Here is an 18526-nt window from a genome sequence, read left to right as displayed (position 1 = left end):
CAAACAGATGGACTACGAACAGTGCCAAATTAAAGAAATAAATAAGATCACTTACCTAACTAGCCACGCAACTTACCTTACAAAAACACACAAAAAATACAGTGGGTGGCACCTGCCCCTTACCTAGTGTGTCTAAACAAAGGTGTAGTTCTACAGTGTTATGTAACCCCATGCTTACCTGTCCACGCTGTTTTACAAGCGAAACAAGAGAAATATGGGAGTGTACTGAGACCTCAAAAGTGAGGTAACCGCTTCTGTTGCAAATACTAGCTAGCAGATTATAGATAGATATAGATAGATAACTAACTTTTCCTATGGGATTAATAAAGTTATTACAGTAGCTCAAGGTACATTCAAGCAAAATGTATTAAAATACACAAGTAATGTTGTACACACTGTAATTAAATAAATAGAATAAAAATGTAGTATGTAATATAAAAACTTTAAAAGTATTGTAACTGACATCAAAACTTTAGCAGCAAGCAGCTAGACTTAAGCTAACAGCACTACAGGACACCTAAAAACAGGTAGTCCCACCTCTCCAGGATGAGAATAGATATGATTGGTGGAACAGGACAGCAGGCTTCAGAAGCTATTGGTAGTCAGAATCACAGGTTGCAAGCCAAGTAACCAGTCTGCCTCCCTAAACGCCCTAAACAACTGGTATGGTATTTTGCCACCTAATGAAAGACACAAAATGACATGTATATGTATGGATTTGAAAAATAAATTATTTTTTTTGAGTCTCTAAGCACAGATTGAACTCGTAGCCCAAAAACAAGCAAATAAATTGGACTGCTGCACCCTGATCTTGTTTATGATTTATTAGCCATTATGTTGTCCCCACTTGATTGAGACAGACACCTTTTGAGGTGAGGGAGACATCACAAACGTTGACTTACTAAACAGATCTAATCTCATGCTGGGTCTTTATTCAGCCCACAGCAGCCTACAGACTGTAAGTATGATAAATTCCCCCTCACTCCCCCCTCAGTGGGTAATAATGAAGAGAACCAGGCTTCCAGCAAGCAGACTGATTAAATCTGTGAAGCTGATAAAAAGGTGCCTCTAAATTTATATATATTTGTGCTGAATATTGAATTTGTCCCTGGTAGTGCTTTTTAGGCTGAATTCTCCAGGCCTCTTCATCCACTTATGGGAAGGGGGGTTACGGTGAACTACTTATCCAATAATTAGCACTTTAACTTTCTTTAGACACTAAAAAAAAAAAAGGTACATAGTTTTTTTTTAAGGGCGGCACAGTGGCTTGATGGGTAGCAGTATCGCGTCACAGCAAGAAGCACCTGAGTTAAAGTGTGTAAAACATGACGTTTACATCATAATATAATAAATAAATAGGGTTCTGTATAATGTAGCAGCTTCAACACAGTGGTGGACGAAACAATAGAAACCTACAACTAATGAATGCTGGGGTCTAATAAGAAGAGTAAACATCCACAGAAAACTGTACTGCTAGGCGTTTGCATGGTGTAGTGGTCTAACGCGCCAACTCGGAGCCATACTTCGTATTGAGAGCCAGGCTAGGCTCCATATAACCCAGTTGTAGGGCAGTTGTAGCCTAGCCGTTAATGTACTGGACTAGTAATCAGCTGGTTCAACCCTCACCACTGCCAGGTTGCCACTGTTGGTTCCTTGAGCGAGACCCTTAACCCTCAATTGCTTAGACTCGCTTTGGATAAAAGTGTCTGCTAAATGCCGAAAATGTAAATGTAACCCCCAAACCACAAAGACAACACAGAAATAATACAGAAATAAGACCAATAAAACTATCAAAACTCCTGCCATGAATATCATAAATGTGATAACATGGTGTTACAAAAACAAACAAACAACCCCTAACCTATGCAGGCACTAGACCAGTCCCAGTGATTGCATATTGCAGTAGCAGACAGAGGAGACCCCATCAAACCATCCCTCCCTCGGACACTGCCAATTCTGTTTGTGTGGATGCCCAGACAGCTTCGCGACTGCTGAGATTTGAACTCGAGTTTGAACACACTGCAGTTGTGTGCTAGCGTGTTGACTGCTGTGCAGCCTGAGCTGTCTGTGAGCGCAATATTAATGTAGGTTAGAAATCGACAGACGAAGCTTAAGCACTGGGAGCCAATGAATGTTAAGGTTTGCCAACACCAGTACCCAGGTTCACGTTGAGTAACCGTCCGGTGGTGGTGTTTCCGTCAGGAGCTGAAGGACGTGCACCATAAGGAGCAGATGGCGGCGGCTCGTGGCGTGCTGCAGAGAAACGTTCCGCTGCTTTACACGGCATCCCGGGCCTGCCTGCAGCACCCGGACGTGGCCGCCTACAAGGCCAACCGCGAGCTCATCTACAAGCAGCTGCAGCAGGCCGTCTCTGGAATCTCCAACACTGCTCAGGGGATCAGCAACGAGGATCCCAGTCTGAGCCAGCACACCGGACCAGGAGAGCTCGCCGGGGCTCTCAACAACTTTGATGTGAGTAATTGCTTTACTGGATTACTTATTGCTGCAAATTCACAGTTGAGTTTGGGATGGGGGGGGGGGAAGGGGGGGGGTTATTGGGTTACCTGTTGCTGCAATTGTAACTTCTGCTTAGTTCAGGTGTTGTGGTCACCCATTGTTGAAGCTCTAAATCTAAGGCTGTAATTTTGAAACAGGATGTTCAAAATGCTTATAGTCAAGCAGCTAAATATTTATGGCCTTACAGACAGACAGACGGATGTAGTTGGATGTAGACAGATATAGATGGATGTAGACAGTCATAGTTGGATGTAGACAGATATAGTTGGATGTAGACAGATATAGTTGGATGTAGACAGGTAGATATATAGATGATAGACAGATGGATATAGATAGATCGACAGACATGGATAGGTGGCTACAGACAGGTAGATATAAATAGATCGGCAGACAAGACAGGTGGATATAAATAGACACACAGATAGGTGGATATAGACAGACAGGTGGATATAGATAGACAGACAGACAAGTGGATATAGATAGACAGACAAGTGGATATAGATAGACAGACAAGTGGATATAGATAGACAGACAAGTGGATATAGATAGACAGACAAGTGGATATAGATAGACAGACAGACAGACAAGTGGATATAGATAGATAGACAGACAGACAAGTGGATATAGATAGATAGACAGACAAGTGGATATAGATAGACAGACAGACAGACAAGTGGATATAGATAGATAGATAGACAGACAAGTGGATATAGATAGACAGACAAGTGGATATAGATACAGACAGGTGGATCTAGACAGACAGACAGGTGGATCTAGACAGACAGACAGGTGGATCTAGACAGACAGACAGGTGGATCTAGACAGACAGACAGGTGGATCTAGACAGACAGACAGGTGGATCTAGACAGACAGACAGACAGGTGGATCTAGATAGACAGACAGACAGGTGGATATAGATAGACAAACACAGGTGGATCTAGATAGACAGGTGGATATAGACAGACAGACAGGTGGATCTAGGCAGACAGACTATAGACAGACAGACAGGTGGATCTAGATAGACAGACATACAGACAGACAGACAGGTGGATATAGACACAGACAGGTGGATATAGACAGACAGACAGACAGGTGGATATAGATAGACAGACAGACAGGTGGATATAGGCAGACAGACTATAGATAGACAGACAGACAGACAGACAGGTGGATCTAGGCAGACAGACAGGTGGATCTAGGCAGACAGACTATAGACAGACAGACAGGTGCATCTAGATAGACAGACAGACAGACAGGTGGATATAGACAGACAGACAGACAGGTGGATATAGATAGACAGACAACCAGACAGGTGGATCTAGATAGACAGACAGACAGGTGGATATAGGCAGACAGACTGTAGATAGACAGACAGACACAGAGATCCAGACAGTCAGACAAATTATTAGTCAGATAGACAGATTATTAGACAGACAGACAGATTATTAGACAGACAGACAGACAGATATAGACAGATATATGAACAGTTTATTAGTAAGAGTTGTCAGGTTGATTCTGGTGACCATGTGGACAGTGTTTTTCTGGTGTATCCTGTCTGTTTAGGTCTTTAAGCTTCTTAATGGCTTGTTTATTGCAGCTCTGATAATATCCATACCTCTATCTTGTTGCTGGCCGTCCTCTTCCTCTTGTCTTGAAATCTTCCAAGCATAATCGTCTCTTCCGACGAACTGCTTTCTCCCATAATGCGTTCAAAAAGCAGAGCTTCACTTTGGTCTTCTGAGCTTCGAGTGAGAGTTTAGTTCCGTCCAGGGTCTATTTGTTTGTCATCTTTGCCGTTCAAGGTACTTAGTCTTCCAGCACAAATTCAAAAGCAGCAATATTATTGTTATTATTATTATTACTATTATAGTCCAGCTTTCACATCCATAAAAACACATAATGTGCTAAGCCAAAATGAAAACAATCCTTAATTTATAAAAAAAAATGGAATATAAGAGCAGCACTTGACACGGACGATAGACTGACATGAGAATGATCTACTCTTCCTGCAACTTCCTGTAAAACAACTAAATAAATAAATAAATTCACATCCATAAACAACCGCAGTGAGGTTGGTAATATTTTCATCCCTGACCTTTGATGTTACTGGGTGTTATGGTTCTCATTGTATCTGCATTGCTAATGTTTATCTCCATGGAAGTGAACATGCCTGAAACCATAAAAGAAATTCTTACACAAGACAACACAAGAACTGTTTTAACCTACCTCGCAGCCATGAAAATAAAAATGAAAATATAAAATGGACCAGAATATAAAGAATATAAAATATAAATATTTCTCTTTGTCTAATTCAGAGCAAGCATGGGGGCGATTGGTTTAGCATGAGAACTAAAATATCTGGCCTAAAGATGCTTCGTTTTTTGCTTTCTGTAGCTCTTGCCTCTTTTTAATACTTTGCGTGTTTTGAATTATTGTGATAAATAACTTTGCTAAATACACACTCTTGCCAAAAGTATTCACTCACCCATCCAAATCATTGAAATCAGGTGTTCTAATTGCTTCCATGGCCACAGGTGTATAAAACCAAGCACCTAGACATGCAGACTGCTTCTACAAACATTAGTGAAAGAATGGGTCGCTCTCAGGAGCTCAATGAATTCCAGTGTGGTACCGTGATGCCACCTGTGCAACAAGTCCAGTCGTGAAATTTCCTCACTACTAAATATTCCACAGTCGACTGTCAGTGGTATTATAACAAAGTGGAAGCGATGGGGAACGACAGCAACTCATTCACGAAGTGGAAGCCATGTAAAATGACAGAGCGGGGTCAGCGGATGCTGAGGCACATAGTGCGCAGAGGTCACCAACTTTCTGCAGAGTCAATCACTACAGACCTCCAAACTTCATGTGGCCTTCAGATTAGCTCAAGAACAGTGTGTAGAGAGCTTCATGGAATGGGTTTCCATGGCCGAGCAGCTGCATCCAAGCCTTACATCACCTGTGCAAATGCAAAGTGTCGGATGCAGTGGTGTAAAGCACGCCACTACTGGACTCTAGAGAAGTGGAGACGTGTTCTCTGGAGTGACGAATCACGCTTCTCCGTCTGGCAATCCGATGGACGAGTCTGGGTTTGGTGGTTGCCAGGAGAACGGTACCTGTCTGACTGCATTGTGCCAAGTGTAAAGTTTGGTGGAGGGGGGATTATGGTGTGGGGGTGTTTTTCAGGAGTTGGGCTCGGCCCCTTAGTTCCAGTGAAAGGAACTCTTAATGCTTCAGCATACCAAGAGATTCTGGACAGTTTCATCTCCCAACTTTGTGGGAACAGTTTGGGGATGGTCCCTTCCTGTTCCAACATGACTGCGCACCAGTGCACAAAGCAAGCTCCATAAAGACGTGGATGAGCGAGTTTGGTGTGGAAGAACTTGACTGGCCTGCACAGAGTCCTGACCTCAACCCGATAGAAAACCTTTGGGATGAATTAGAGCGGAGACTGTGAGCCAGGCCTTCTCGTCCAACATCAGTGTCTGACCTCACAAATGTGATTCTGAAAGAATGGTCAAAAATTCCCATAAACACACTCCTAAACCTTGTGGAAAGCCTTCCCAGAAGAGTTGAAGCTGTTATAGCTGTAAAGGGTGGGCTGACATATTAAACCCTATGGATTAAGAATAGGACGTCACTCATGTTCATATGCGTGTGAAGGCAGACGAGCGAATACTTTTGGCAATATAGTGTATCACCAGCTTGTTGTAGAGCCTGTTTGTAGTCATATGTGTTCTGTTCGCTCTGATTAATTCAGAATGAAAATTCAGATATTGGTGTGTGTTTATTTGGGGTGGGGTGTCATCTTAAGGGTCCAGTTTAGGCTGAAATTGGAATGGACGTCGACACACCTGTCGAAACGACCGGGCGCAGGTGCAGCCAACACGAACAGATGAGTCATGAAAGCTGATCACCACTCGAGTCCTGTAATGAAACAGGCAGCAGTGCAGCATTTGAAATGACATTTGCAAATGAATCTGTGGCATTTTGAGGCAACGTGACGATAAAAAATGGCACTAATGGTCGACGCCGCTCGAATGTAATAATAACACGTCACAGTTTTAGAAGAAATTCATACAGAAAGAACAGGGCGACACGAGTCGAGAATCAGACCGAATAATTTTCCCTTGGTGCAACTGTTTTTTTAATAATTTGTTCCCATTCTACCCAAGCTTGGGTGAATAGAACCTTTTACTGGTTTAGTGGCTTTGTAGACACCCCACACCATGTCTCACTAGATTTTGGAATATGAGGTGAATTGAGGACATCAGTAAGGTCAGGCACTGATTGGAACTTATGGACTCATTTCACCCAATGTGGTTTGATTGGGTTGCAAAATTGTCTAAGCATTTCTTTATGGACCTCCCATTGTGCCCGGAGGTAAGGGACAGGAAAGGGCATGTCCCAAATAGCATTCCAGAGCATTGTGTGCTTCCAAGTTTGTGTAGCAAGACGACACATGAACAGTTGTAACCTACCACGCAGCTATGAAAATGAAAACAGCCCAAATTATAAAGACAAGATAAAATAAACAAACAAACAAATACCCGTCTTGCCATAAAAGGACACAGGTGTTAAACATGGCGCTAAAATACATACATAAAATAAAGGATTAGTTAGGCTTTAGGTGACCTGTCAGCATATTAAACCTGCCAGTTTTATAGCAAGGGTTTATTGAACCACCTATTATGCTGGTTTAGCATTCTGAGTCATTTTAAGCAGTATCTGTAGTCCAACGGTCTCTTTTAACTACTCGAAGCTAGCATCCATTGTGAATCCGGTGCTTGCACAACCCTGATCTGCTCACCTGCCACTATTGGGTTCCCACACAGAGCTGTATCTCATACGGAGATCCTCCCGAAGCTTAATGTGATGCCCCTTTGCACTGACCGTTCCTGAATCTGGTCCTTTCTCAACCCCGATCTGCTCACCTGCCACTGTTGGGTTCCCACACTGGGCCATATCTCGTATGGAGATCCACGCTAAGCTTTCTATGATGCCCCTTTGCACTGACCGGTCCTGAATCCGGTGCTTGCACAGCCCCAATCTGCTCATTTGCCACTGTTGGGTTCCCACACTGGGCTGTATCGCGTATGGAGCTCCACCTTAAGCCTAATGTAGTAGTAGTAGTAGTAGTAGTAGAACTAAGCTTAATGTGACTCCCCTTTGCACTGACCGGTCCTGAATCCAGTGCTTGCACAACCCTGATCTGCTCACCTGCCACTATTGGGTTCCCACACTGGGCCATATCTCGTATGGAGCTCCACCTTAAGCTTTATGTGATGCCCCTTTGCACTGACCGTTCCTGAATCCGGTGCTTGCACAGCCCCGATCTGCTCACCTGCCACTATTGGGTTCCCACACTGGGCCATATCTCGTATGGAGCTCCACCTTAAGCTTTATGTGATGCCCCTTTGCACTGACCGTTCCTGAATCCGGTGCTTGCACAGCCCCGATCTGCTCACCTGCCACTGTTGGGTTCCCACACTGGGCCGTAGCTCATGTGGAGATCCACCCTAAGCTTAATGTAGTAGTAGTAGTAGAACTAAGCTTAATGTGACTCCCCTTTGCACTGACCGGTCCTGAATCCGGTGCTTGCACAGCCCCGATCTGCTCATTTGCCGCTATTGGGTTCCCACACTGGGCCATATCTCGTATGGAGATCCACCCTAAGCTTTACGTGACTCCCCTCTCCACCGAGCAGTCCTGGACATCACACATCTCAGCAGGAAGAGGTTCCAGGCCGATTGTCTTTGTGTGGACGCCCGCCCAGTTCATTTGAACTAGCTCGTTAGACAGCTGTCCCACCAGATCGCCTGCAAAATAAACTCCTAATTGTCTGCAAGTCTCAGTGTGCTGATAGGGTGAAGCTTAGGGTCAGATTTTCTACACGACTGAGGCGTGAGTGCTCCTCTGCTCAGTCTTGTTCTGAATCGAACCGCTAGCTGTCAGAAACGAGTTGAACTATTGACTGTGTTAGCAGTCGGCATTGATCAAACAGTAACGAGTTAGGCAGCAACAAACTGAAGGCGTCTCATCTGCCACTGTTCTAGAATCCAAGCATTTCTGACTGGGACGCCACATGTTCAGTGCCAACCTAGATTCACCCACCAAACCTCCATGAGCTGAACTGTAGTTTATTACAAGAAAGCACATTTTAAATCACTCAAGAGTCCTGCAACCTTAAACTCTTCCCAATGGACACAAAACCACTAAACACCCTCAACCGCCCGAAAAAAAACAAAACCCACTGCACTATGGCAATGAAATGGCGGTATGCTCGGTTTTAGTAGCCGAAGTGACCCTAATCCTCTTGTTGTTGGCGTTATTGAAAATCCGTCTTCATGCCACAGGCAGAGACGTGTGCGTGGCATGTTCTATTGACACAGCACAGGTCTGATGGAACCTTAACGGCTGACATGATGATCCAGGATCGAACGGATTCCAGTTCTCTTCCAAGCAAACATAAAGGTGAAGACATCATAGCGTTAGCCACGCTCAATTTCCTAATCCCTCTTTGATTGTTTAGTTCTGAGCAGCTAGAACAGCTGACTGCTTGACCCATGTCTGCTATTAAGACAAAACCATCATGGTATTCTTACGAAGGCGCTATGGGGTTTTCCAATATGGGACGTGACGTTTGTGTTTGTCTGGTGTGTCTCGGTGCATATAGGTAATCGGCAGCCGCTTTCCACTCTATGTAATTCTTGCGAGGAGATGTTGTGGCCTTTATTTATTTATTGGGACGGTGGTAGCCTAGTGGGTAGGGCTTTGGGCTGTCAACCGGAAGATTGGCGGTTCAAATCCAGGCTCTGCTATGCAGCCACTGTTGGGTCCTTGAGCAAGGCCCTTAACCCTGTCTGCTCCAGGGGTGCCGTAAGATGGCTGACCCTCCAAATAAGCTGGAATAAGAATTTTATTGTACTGTACACCTGTATGTGTGTATATGACAAATAAAGTATATCTTATATAGAGGAACCTTTGATTGAATGGACCTCCATTTAACAGATTAAATCTGGAAAACTGAACGTCCGGTCCGATTGTTTAAAATTCCAGTGAGAAGCGTACTGAGACCAGTAGCTCAATAATCTTCCACTAGCCTGCGCACGTCCCTTTGTTTACATGAGTTTATTATAGGCTTTATTTTGTCGGGAGGCTTGCTTTGTTCACGCCTTTTTCCTTGTGTTTTAACAGTGCTCCCTGTTTTTAGTCTGTTAAATAATCCATTAGCACACCAGCACAGAGATTTTGACCTCCCGGTCGGCCAGGCACCCTCTAGCAGGCACAGTTGGCTAATGCCTGCAGTAGACAAAATTGGCCTCCAGTTTGCTGGGTGGGAAAAAAAACTGGATTAAAAATGGTGGGGCTGTGTAAGGACCTTGGTTGCCCAGGGTGAGTGGGTGCAGAGGTTGGGGCGTAGCTCTTTGTATGCGAAGTAAATCCACCAAAGTACGGGCGAATAAGAAGGGATTAGTGGACTGCACACACATCGACGGGAGTGTTTCTCAGGCGAATATACACCCTCTGTGGATGTCGTCGGGGTCCCCAGCAGTGGATTGGATTTGCTTAATTGGGATAAAAAGGGGTAAGAGTGCAAAAAAAAATAAAAAAAATAAATACATATATACCGGACCTCATTCTTTGGGCACATAACGTTGCTGAACCTAGACCTGACCAACTGCAGCGACCCCAGATCATAGCACTGCCCCCACAGGCTTGTACAATAGGCACTAGGCATGATGGGTGCGTCACTTCAGCCGCCTCTCTTCTTACCCTGATGCGCCCATCACTCTGGAACAGGGTAAATCTGGACTCCTCAGACAACATGACCTTCTTCCATTGCTCCAGAGTCCAATCTTTATGCTCCCTAGCAAATTGAAGCCGTTTTTGCCGGTTAGCCTCACTGACAAGTGGTTTTCTTAAGGCTACACAGCTGTTTAGTCCCGATCCCTTGAGTTCCCTTCACATTGTGTGTGTGGAAATGCTCTTACTTTCACTATTAAACATCCCTGAGTTCTACTGGAGTTTTTCTACCATTTGATTTCACCAAACGTTTAAGTGATCGCCGATCACGATCATTCAAGATTTTTTTTCTGACCTCATTCCCCCCCACTGTCCTTCCACTTTTTAATAATGCGCTGGACAGTTCTTAACCCGATTTTAGTAGTTTCAGCTTCTCCTTAGATGTTTTCTCTGCTTGATGCATGACAATAATTTGACCCTTCTGAAACAGATTAACATCTTTTCCACGACCACAGGATGTGTCTTTCGACATGTTTGTTTAACAAATGAGAAGCTACTCACTGCATCAGTTAGGGTTAAATAACTTGTTGCCAGCTGAAACAATCACCCATGCAGTAATTATCCAATGGGAGGCTCTTACCTATTTGCTTAGATAAATCCATGTATGTATGTATATGCTGTTTATTTTTCAGATGACGTGCATAAACTCGAAACACGTTGCCATAGCGCTCTATTAATCTGTGCCTAACTGTTCATTCAGTATCGGAACGCAGGAGCGTGTGGGCTCACTGCGTTCATCTGTGTTTACCCACCTAGATGAGGGCTGGGCTTGTTTTGAGCTAATTAGGCAGCTCGTCAACATCAATCATCCCTTTGTAGGCTGATTTGAAACCTGCTGCTTTGAATGTGGGGACGGGGGAGGTAAGAGAGTGGAATAAGCACACGAAACGCTGCTGGAACTAAAGTTTTGAAGCTTAATTAACCGCCGACTTCACAGAAGCGTTTAGTCAAAACTCAAAACACAAAATCTACATTTTAACCATCAAATCTTGTCAATCGTACACTGTATGGACAAAAAAACGTTCTTATTATTGAATTAATGTGTTTCAGCCGCAGTTCTTAACAAGTGTAATTGATCAAATGATTAAAGGAAATGATGTGCTTTTAACTTTGCACTAACAGTATGGAGAAGGTCCTTTATTGATCCAGCATGACTGTGCCCCATGCACAAAGCAAGCTCTATAGATACATGAAGAGAAGTTTATTTTAAAGAAACTCCAGTGTCCTGCACAACGCCCAGACGTCAGCCTCACTGAGCAGCTCTGGAATGAACTGGAGGATCAACTGTCAGTGCCCAAGTTCCCACAGACATACTCAAAAGTCTTGTGAGAAGCCTTCTCAGAACAGTGGCTGTTGTTGTAGCTGAAAAGATCACAGAGGTCACTCTTTTAATTCCCTTTTTTTTAATGGGATGTCCAAAAAACTCATGGTCTGTTGTCCAAATACTTGGGTGACTCTGTCGGACCTCATTTCTGGCAGATGAAAAGAAGTGGTCAACGTCATAGTCTGAGTCTCTACTTGGTCGGGGTGGATTGGGGGTGGGGGTGAAACCGTAGAAGCCGAGAGAAGCCGAGCCCTGACCATAACGGCATTGAACATTTTGGCTAATGTTCCAGGACAGTGGTTGCTCAGCGGTTAAATTACAGGGCTAGTAATCAGAAGATCGCTTGTTTTAGACCCACATCTGCAAGCTTCCCACTGTTGGGTCCTTCAGCAAGGCCCTCAGCAAGTTGCTTTGGATAAAGGCATTTTCTATATGATGATAATGTAAATAAAACCCTCAGCCTTACAAAAATGCTCTTTTTGCTGAATGGGCACAAATGTCCATAGCCCCACTCCAAAATTTTCAAAAGAGCTGCAACACTTACTGCTTACTGTTCCATTCACAGACTCTTGGCTGTGGCGTACAAGTGCTCGGGTAGCGCAGCCGTCTATCACGGTAGTCCACCACTTCTGAGATCTGGGTTTGAAGCTGAGTGGTGCTATTGGCTGGCTGGGTGTCCCCACAGACGTGAATAGATATTTCTGCTTTGCTGCCGGTGTTTCCCGCTAAACCCTGTATCTCCAGGATTATACATACATCTACACACACACACACACACACACACACACACTATATCTATACTAAATGTATGTATATATTTACATTTTCATTTACATTTTTTGGCATTTAGCAGACACTTTTATCCAAAGTGACTTACAGGGTGTGTTCGAAAAGCTAGCTCTCTCTCTACATAGTCGCATTTTACGTCATCCTGTGCGCGCTCCCGAGAAGGAGGCTGTTTGAAATCCTAGATGCCTTAAAATCCACACTTCTGAGGCAAGTTATTTTGGCTCAAGAACGAGTGAGCATCGAACGCTGCCTTAGTGATCAAGGCAATCCCAGAATTCATGGCTGACGGGGCGGAGAAACGAATGGAGTTATTTTCAAACGTAAATAAAATATTACAGATTTTTAACTTGCATAATTTTAAACTTGTACCGAGTTTTTTTATTTGCAAGTTCGGGCTTGTCAGGAAATGTAACCGTTATCGGTACATGAAGGAGATGTTATATTGACGTTAGCGTGCTGTGCTACTTCAGTTTATTGGTTTTAATGGCGAGATGCTGAATGCTAAACGCGAAATGCTAAACCCGATGGAATCGCTGTCTAAGTAGTGCGTTCGAAGTCACTGACTTATTAGAATCCTCTCTACTAAGTCAGCTGCCTATGTAGACAGTAAGAGAGCAAGGCAGCTCACTAGGTTTTCGAACACCCCCACAGTTATGACTGAACACAATTTTGAGCAATTAAGGGTTAAGGGCCTTGCTCAGGGACCCAACAGTGGCAACTTGGCGGTGGCGGGGCTTGAACCGGTAACCTTTTGATTACTAGTCCAGTGCCTTAACCACTGAGCTATCACTACCCTATCACAGTGTATATAAATATACTAAACTTTTAATATTTGCCACATGGTTTATTTGACTTCAGTTTTGCTTCTAAAGTGTTTCTCGTTATGAAAATGGTTGTAAAACAGCTCGACAAAGATCCATGCACTGACACCCCCCCCCCCCCCCCCCCCTTCTAACCGCCAGTGAACATACTCAATCTCACATTTTATCAGCCCTAAACGTGCGTCGTACCTTGTTCGTATTTCTTCCATCACCCATTCCCACAGTTATTCATTGATTAGCCGAGGCCTCTTTAAAAGCCTGTCCAATCTTTAACATCTGCTAATGAGTTCATCTGTTAGGACGCAGCTCTTCTGACTCAGGATGGATGGAGCTTTGCCATTTAGATAAATGAGCTCCCTAATTGAAGCGGCGGCAGCACGATCTCGTTTAGCACCCGAATCGCAGGTTCTCCTGTAGCCGCTGCTCTCTGGAGGGTGGCCGCATTCACACGTTCGCTCGTGGAGCTTATCTTTCTCCCAACAGTTCAGCAGTGATTTCTCTCCTCAGCTAGATCGTATTCTCGTTATTAAGCCAATATGGCTGAGGACAGTCCCTGCGTACCCTAGTATCTTGTGTAAAGGTTTGGCCTTCATTGAAAGTTTGCACTTCACCCAATTATACTGCAGACCCCGCCCCTCTGACCCCAGAGATCAGTATGCAAATGGATAGTCAAGCACTGCTCTTTGTTATTCACAATCTCTGTGCTGTGTCTTCGACCAAGAATCCTCTTACATTTACATTTTCGGCATTTAGCAGACGCTTTTATCCAAAGTGACTTACAGTGCTATGACAGTATACAATCTAAGCAATTGAGGGTTAAGGGCCCAACAGTGGCAACCTGGCAGTAGTGGGGCTTGAACCAGCAACCTTTTGATTACTAGTCTTGTACCTTTACCAGTAGGCTACAACTGCCCTCTTTACCCTCCCTCCCGACAGACACAGCCAGTCATGTCTGTAGGCGCTGGGCCGATTGATAGCACGACAGATTCAAACTCTGATCTCAGCCCTGGTGCGCCAACTCATTATTTTTTAGTTCACATCCTGATTTTTGCTTGTTGACAGGTTACTGCTCAAAAACCGGCTCTCGATCGTTGTGTGTGAACTGTTTAAGCCTAGATCCGAGCAGACTCAAGAAAAATATCTAGCATGTTAAATATCTGGACCTGTCAGCAACTCAATCATGTAGTACGAAAGGTGTTGCGGTCAGGTTGTAATGGTTATGAATGCAAGATACAGAAGGGAAACCCTGGGGGTGGAGTTGTAAATGTGTGGGGCGTAATGTTTCTAGCAAAATACATCGACACACACAAGCTTTACAGTATTTGTGACCTTATCATCCACAACAAACCATAATACCCATGCTGCATTGCAAGAATATTTATCGCCAACTATCTCTACAGAACAAAACAGACGATCGCTGCTGGCCACGTAGACTAATCCACTCCTTCAGCCAGATTCTTTTATTTTTCCTCTTTGCCTTTACGCATATCAGCGCACAAACGACTTTGATTGCGCACTTCTTGCTGACGTGTATTTTTGGACGTGTATTTTGTGATTTTGTGCCAAAACGTAGTTTGGGAGATCAGAGACTCGTCTGAGATTCCCTCCTGGTGATCGATCGTGTAGTGCGTGACCCCCTTATCGCCGATCAATGGTGTAGTGTGAAAACTACAACGACTCCCGGTTACAAGAAATCAAGTTGTGTAGTGTGAACTTAGATCTAGTCTGCTGCTACGCCACCCGATGCTTGTTCAAGTCTCTTAATCTGAACCAAGAGTGTCCCCCCCCCCACCCCCCTCTTTTCTGTTTCTGCCAAGTGAGATCACGCATTAATTCATAAGGACAAGCCAGTTGCTATTAGTCATGCAGGTGTAACGGCGTGGTTCGTTCGACTCGTTTCATTTCTGTGTCTGGTGCAGCCTCCGTCGTTTGCTCAGCCTCAGGTTCTTGTTTTCTCATTCATTCAGACTCTATCTCTTTCAATCTCCGGCTCTCTCTTTCCAGCTCTTTTTCCACACTGTGTAATTACCCCCATCACTCCAACGACACAAACCGCTCTCATTTTTCCCCCTCCAGTTTGTCAGGGACTTGGAAGCCTCCAACTGTTTCGCCTGTCAAGGGATTAATTGCCCGTGCGTGTGGCGTCTGTTTTAGGCCTTATTTTCCCTCTCAGACTGCACTCAGCAGGTCTCTCGAGGGGATAACGACCTCCTGACAAGGGGGCCTGTTCGAGTCTTTCCGCTGCCTCAGACACTGAGCCTTCAAACGGAGGTTCTGCTCCGCTACAACACTGCTTTAACACACTGCTACCTATATTCCTGTAGACCTATAATCTGAAGGTCAGCAACTGCAACCTGACTAGGACTTTAAAGTGTGGATTTAAACAGTTTGAGGAGAGTGATGATAGAAAATTGCTGGTTACGCTTTACTGTGTACCAGTACACTAAATATGGAATGGCAGAGCATCAGTGATGTAAGTGCTGATCTGATCAGCACAAAGACCTGAGGGACTAATAAGGGCAAAGTCTTTGTTGCCAGACGAATGGCTTGAAGCATTTCCGAAACAAACAGCTGTCTGAGGAGGGACAAGCTGCAAACCGCCGACAGGTTGTTGGGCGGCCAAGACTCACTGATGCCAACGACTCTGGTACAGATCAGAAGTCTTACTGTGGCTCCAACTGCAGATCATTTAATCCTGGTGATTAGTTGAATGCGTCATCGCACAGTTCATTCATTGCAGCACAGACAGAGTTCTCATTCTTACCCCATATCTGAAGCTGGACGATAAAGCAGGAAGGTTGCCTGGAAGGTCACCTGGTCTGATTGAACTCCTTTTGTCTTGGATCATGTGGTTGTAAGATGCGTTGACTTGATGTTTGGGCTCATCAGCCATAACATTAAAACCACCTCCTTGTTTCTACACACATTGTCCATTTTATCAGCTCCACTTACCATATAGAAGCACTTTGTAGTTCTACAATTACTGACTGTAGTCCATTTGTTTCTCTGCATGCTTTCTTAGCCCCCTTTCATGCTGTTCTTCAATGGTCAGGACCCCCACAGGACCACCACAGAGCAGGTATTATTTGGGTGTTGGATCATTCTCAGCACTGCAGTGACACTGACATGGTGGTGGTGTGTTAGTGTGTGTTGTGCTGGTACGAATGGATCAGACACAGCAGCGCTGCTGGAGTTTTTAAACACCTCACTGTCACTGCTGGACTGAGAATAGTCCACCAACCAAAAACATCCAGCCAACAGTGTCCTGTGTCCACTGATGAAGGTCTAGAAGATGACCAACTCAAACAGCAGCAATAGATGAGCGATCGTCTCTGACTTTACATCTACAAGGTGGACCAACTAGGTAGGAGTGTCTAATAGAGTGGACAGTGAGTGGACACGGTATTTAAAAACTCCAGCACAACACACACTAACACACCACCACCAAGTCAGTGTCACTGCAGTGCTGAGAATGATCCACCACCTAAATAATACCTGCTCTCTGGTGGTCCTGTGGGGGGTCCTGACCATTGAAGAACAGGGTGAAAGGGGGCTAACAAAGCATGCAGAGAAATAGATGGACTACAGTTAGTAGTTGTAGAACTACAAAGTGCTTCTATATGGTAAGTGGAGCTGATAACATGGACAGTGAGTGATCAGCCATAACATTAAAACCACCTCCTTATTTCTACAGTGTATGTATATAGAATAATAGATGAATTATCTTGATCTAAGCGGAATGAGCCTGGTTGCAAAACTTAGCGTTCCCGTCTAGCTGAACTCTAAGATTGAATATAACGATTTATTTAAAGTGATGAACGTCCTGATTTTTGCTCTTTGCTGATTAATGCGCTGTGGATTTTTTCCTCTACCTGCAACAAGAGCTTTTTTTTGTTGCAGTGTAAATGCCTGTCCTTTCACTCTCTTGCTCTCGTATTGATTGTGCGACATTGTGTGATTGGACTCGCTTCACTCTGACCTTGTTTTGCTCCGTTCCTTTCTGCTCGAGCCATAAAAGCTCAGAAAGCCGCCACGGATCTGAGCCGGGCAGAAATATTGCCTCATTACTCGCCTCCTCTAATGATGGCCGGAGCCGGGATGAAATGAGCTCTGGTGTAGCCGCCAGGATTGAAAACTTCACGTCTAACGCGAGTCCATCAGTACTGCCGGACAGCCGTAGTGCTAGTGTTAGCTCTCGATCTGCGCCGAGAGCCGTTTGAAGCGGGTGAATTTGGCGGCTCGTACATTTCCGTTGACAGCGTTTAGCAGAAGCTCTTATCCAGAATGACTTACAGAGGTGCTCACTCACTAATGATTTCCTCACTCTAGTACAAGTGTCCAGCAGTCCAAAAACGCGAATCTACTGAAACCCTGTTAGAGGAAATGTATTGGTGTATACATTACATGACCAAAAGTATTTGGACACCTGACCATAAGCTTGTTGGTCAGCCCATTTCAAAAGCAGACAGTATTAAACTAGTGACCTTTATGATCTTTCAGCTAGACCTGCCTTTCTTCTGAGAAGGCTGCTCACGAGCGTTAAAGTCTGTGGGAATTTGTGTCTATTCAGTCAAAAGAGCATCTGTATGACTGAGCACTGATGGTCAAGAAAGGCTCAGTTGGTGTTCCAGTTCAGTGAGGCTGAGGTCAGGACTCTTTAAACTGAGCATTTCCTCATGTCTTTATAGAGCTTGCAGTCATGCTTGAACAGGAAAGGACCTTCCCTAAACTGCTGCTGCGAAGTTGGAGGCATATTATGTACTTTATGTAACTGATTTATTACAGCTGATAGAAATTGTTCTGGCTGAAACACATAAGGGGAGCACGTGGCTCGGTGGGTAGCACTGTCGCCTCACAGTTCGATCCCCAGGTGAAGTGGTCCGGGTCCTTTCTGTGCGGAGTTTGCATGTTCTCCCCGTGTCTGCGTGGGTTTCCTCCGGCAGCTCCGGTTTCCTCCCACAGTCCAAAGACATGCAGTCGGGTTCATTGGAGACACTGAATTGCCCTATAGGTGAATGGGTGTGTGTATGTGTGTCTGCATTGCGATGGACTGGTGCCTCGTTCGGGGTGTTAGTGTGTGCCTTGCGCCCATTGAAAAGCTGGGATAGGCTCCAGCACCCCCCGCTAAAATTAGAGAGGGTGTCCAAATACTTTTGTCCATATAGTGTATTGAGTTTAGGTGTTTCAGCCACACTTGTTGCTAATCGATGTATAAAAATATTGACACGTTAATGCTTTCAACGTTGTGGCAGCAGTTTGAGGAAGGGCC

The 18526-nt window shown here is 44.6% G+C and overlaps 1 protein-coding gene across 1 annotated transcript in view; it reads left to right on the top strand.

Annotated features, from left to right (window-relative positions):
• ctnna1 (catenin (cadherin-associated protein), alpha 1) overlaps positions 1-18526 on the top strand; it is a 238033-nt gene that overhangs the window by 39588 nt on the left and 179919 nt on the right. The window contains exon 6 of the mRNA XM_063018999.1: positions 2203-2472. Coding sequence (XP_062875069.1) covers positions 2203-2472 — 270 coding nt within the window. The remainder of the gene's footprint in view (positions 1-2202; positions 2473-18526) is intronic.

The sequence above is a fragment of the Trichomycterus rosablanca genome, chromosome 1 (assembly GCF_030014385.1).
Source record: "Trichomycterus rosablanca isolate fTriRos1 chromosome 1, fTriRos1.hap1, whole genome shotgun sequence".
Taxonomy (NCBI): Eukaryota; Metazoa; Chordata; class Actinopteri; order Siluriformes; family Trichomycteridae; genus Trichomycterus; species Trichomycterus rosablanca.
The sequence above is the reverse complement of the archived record's forward strand: the minus strand, read 5'-3'. Positions and strand labels throughout refer to the sequence as shown.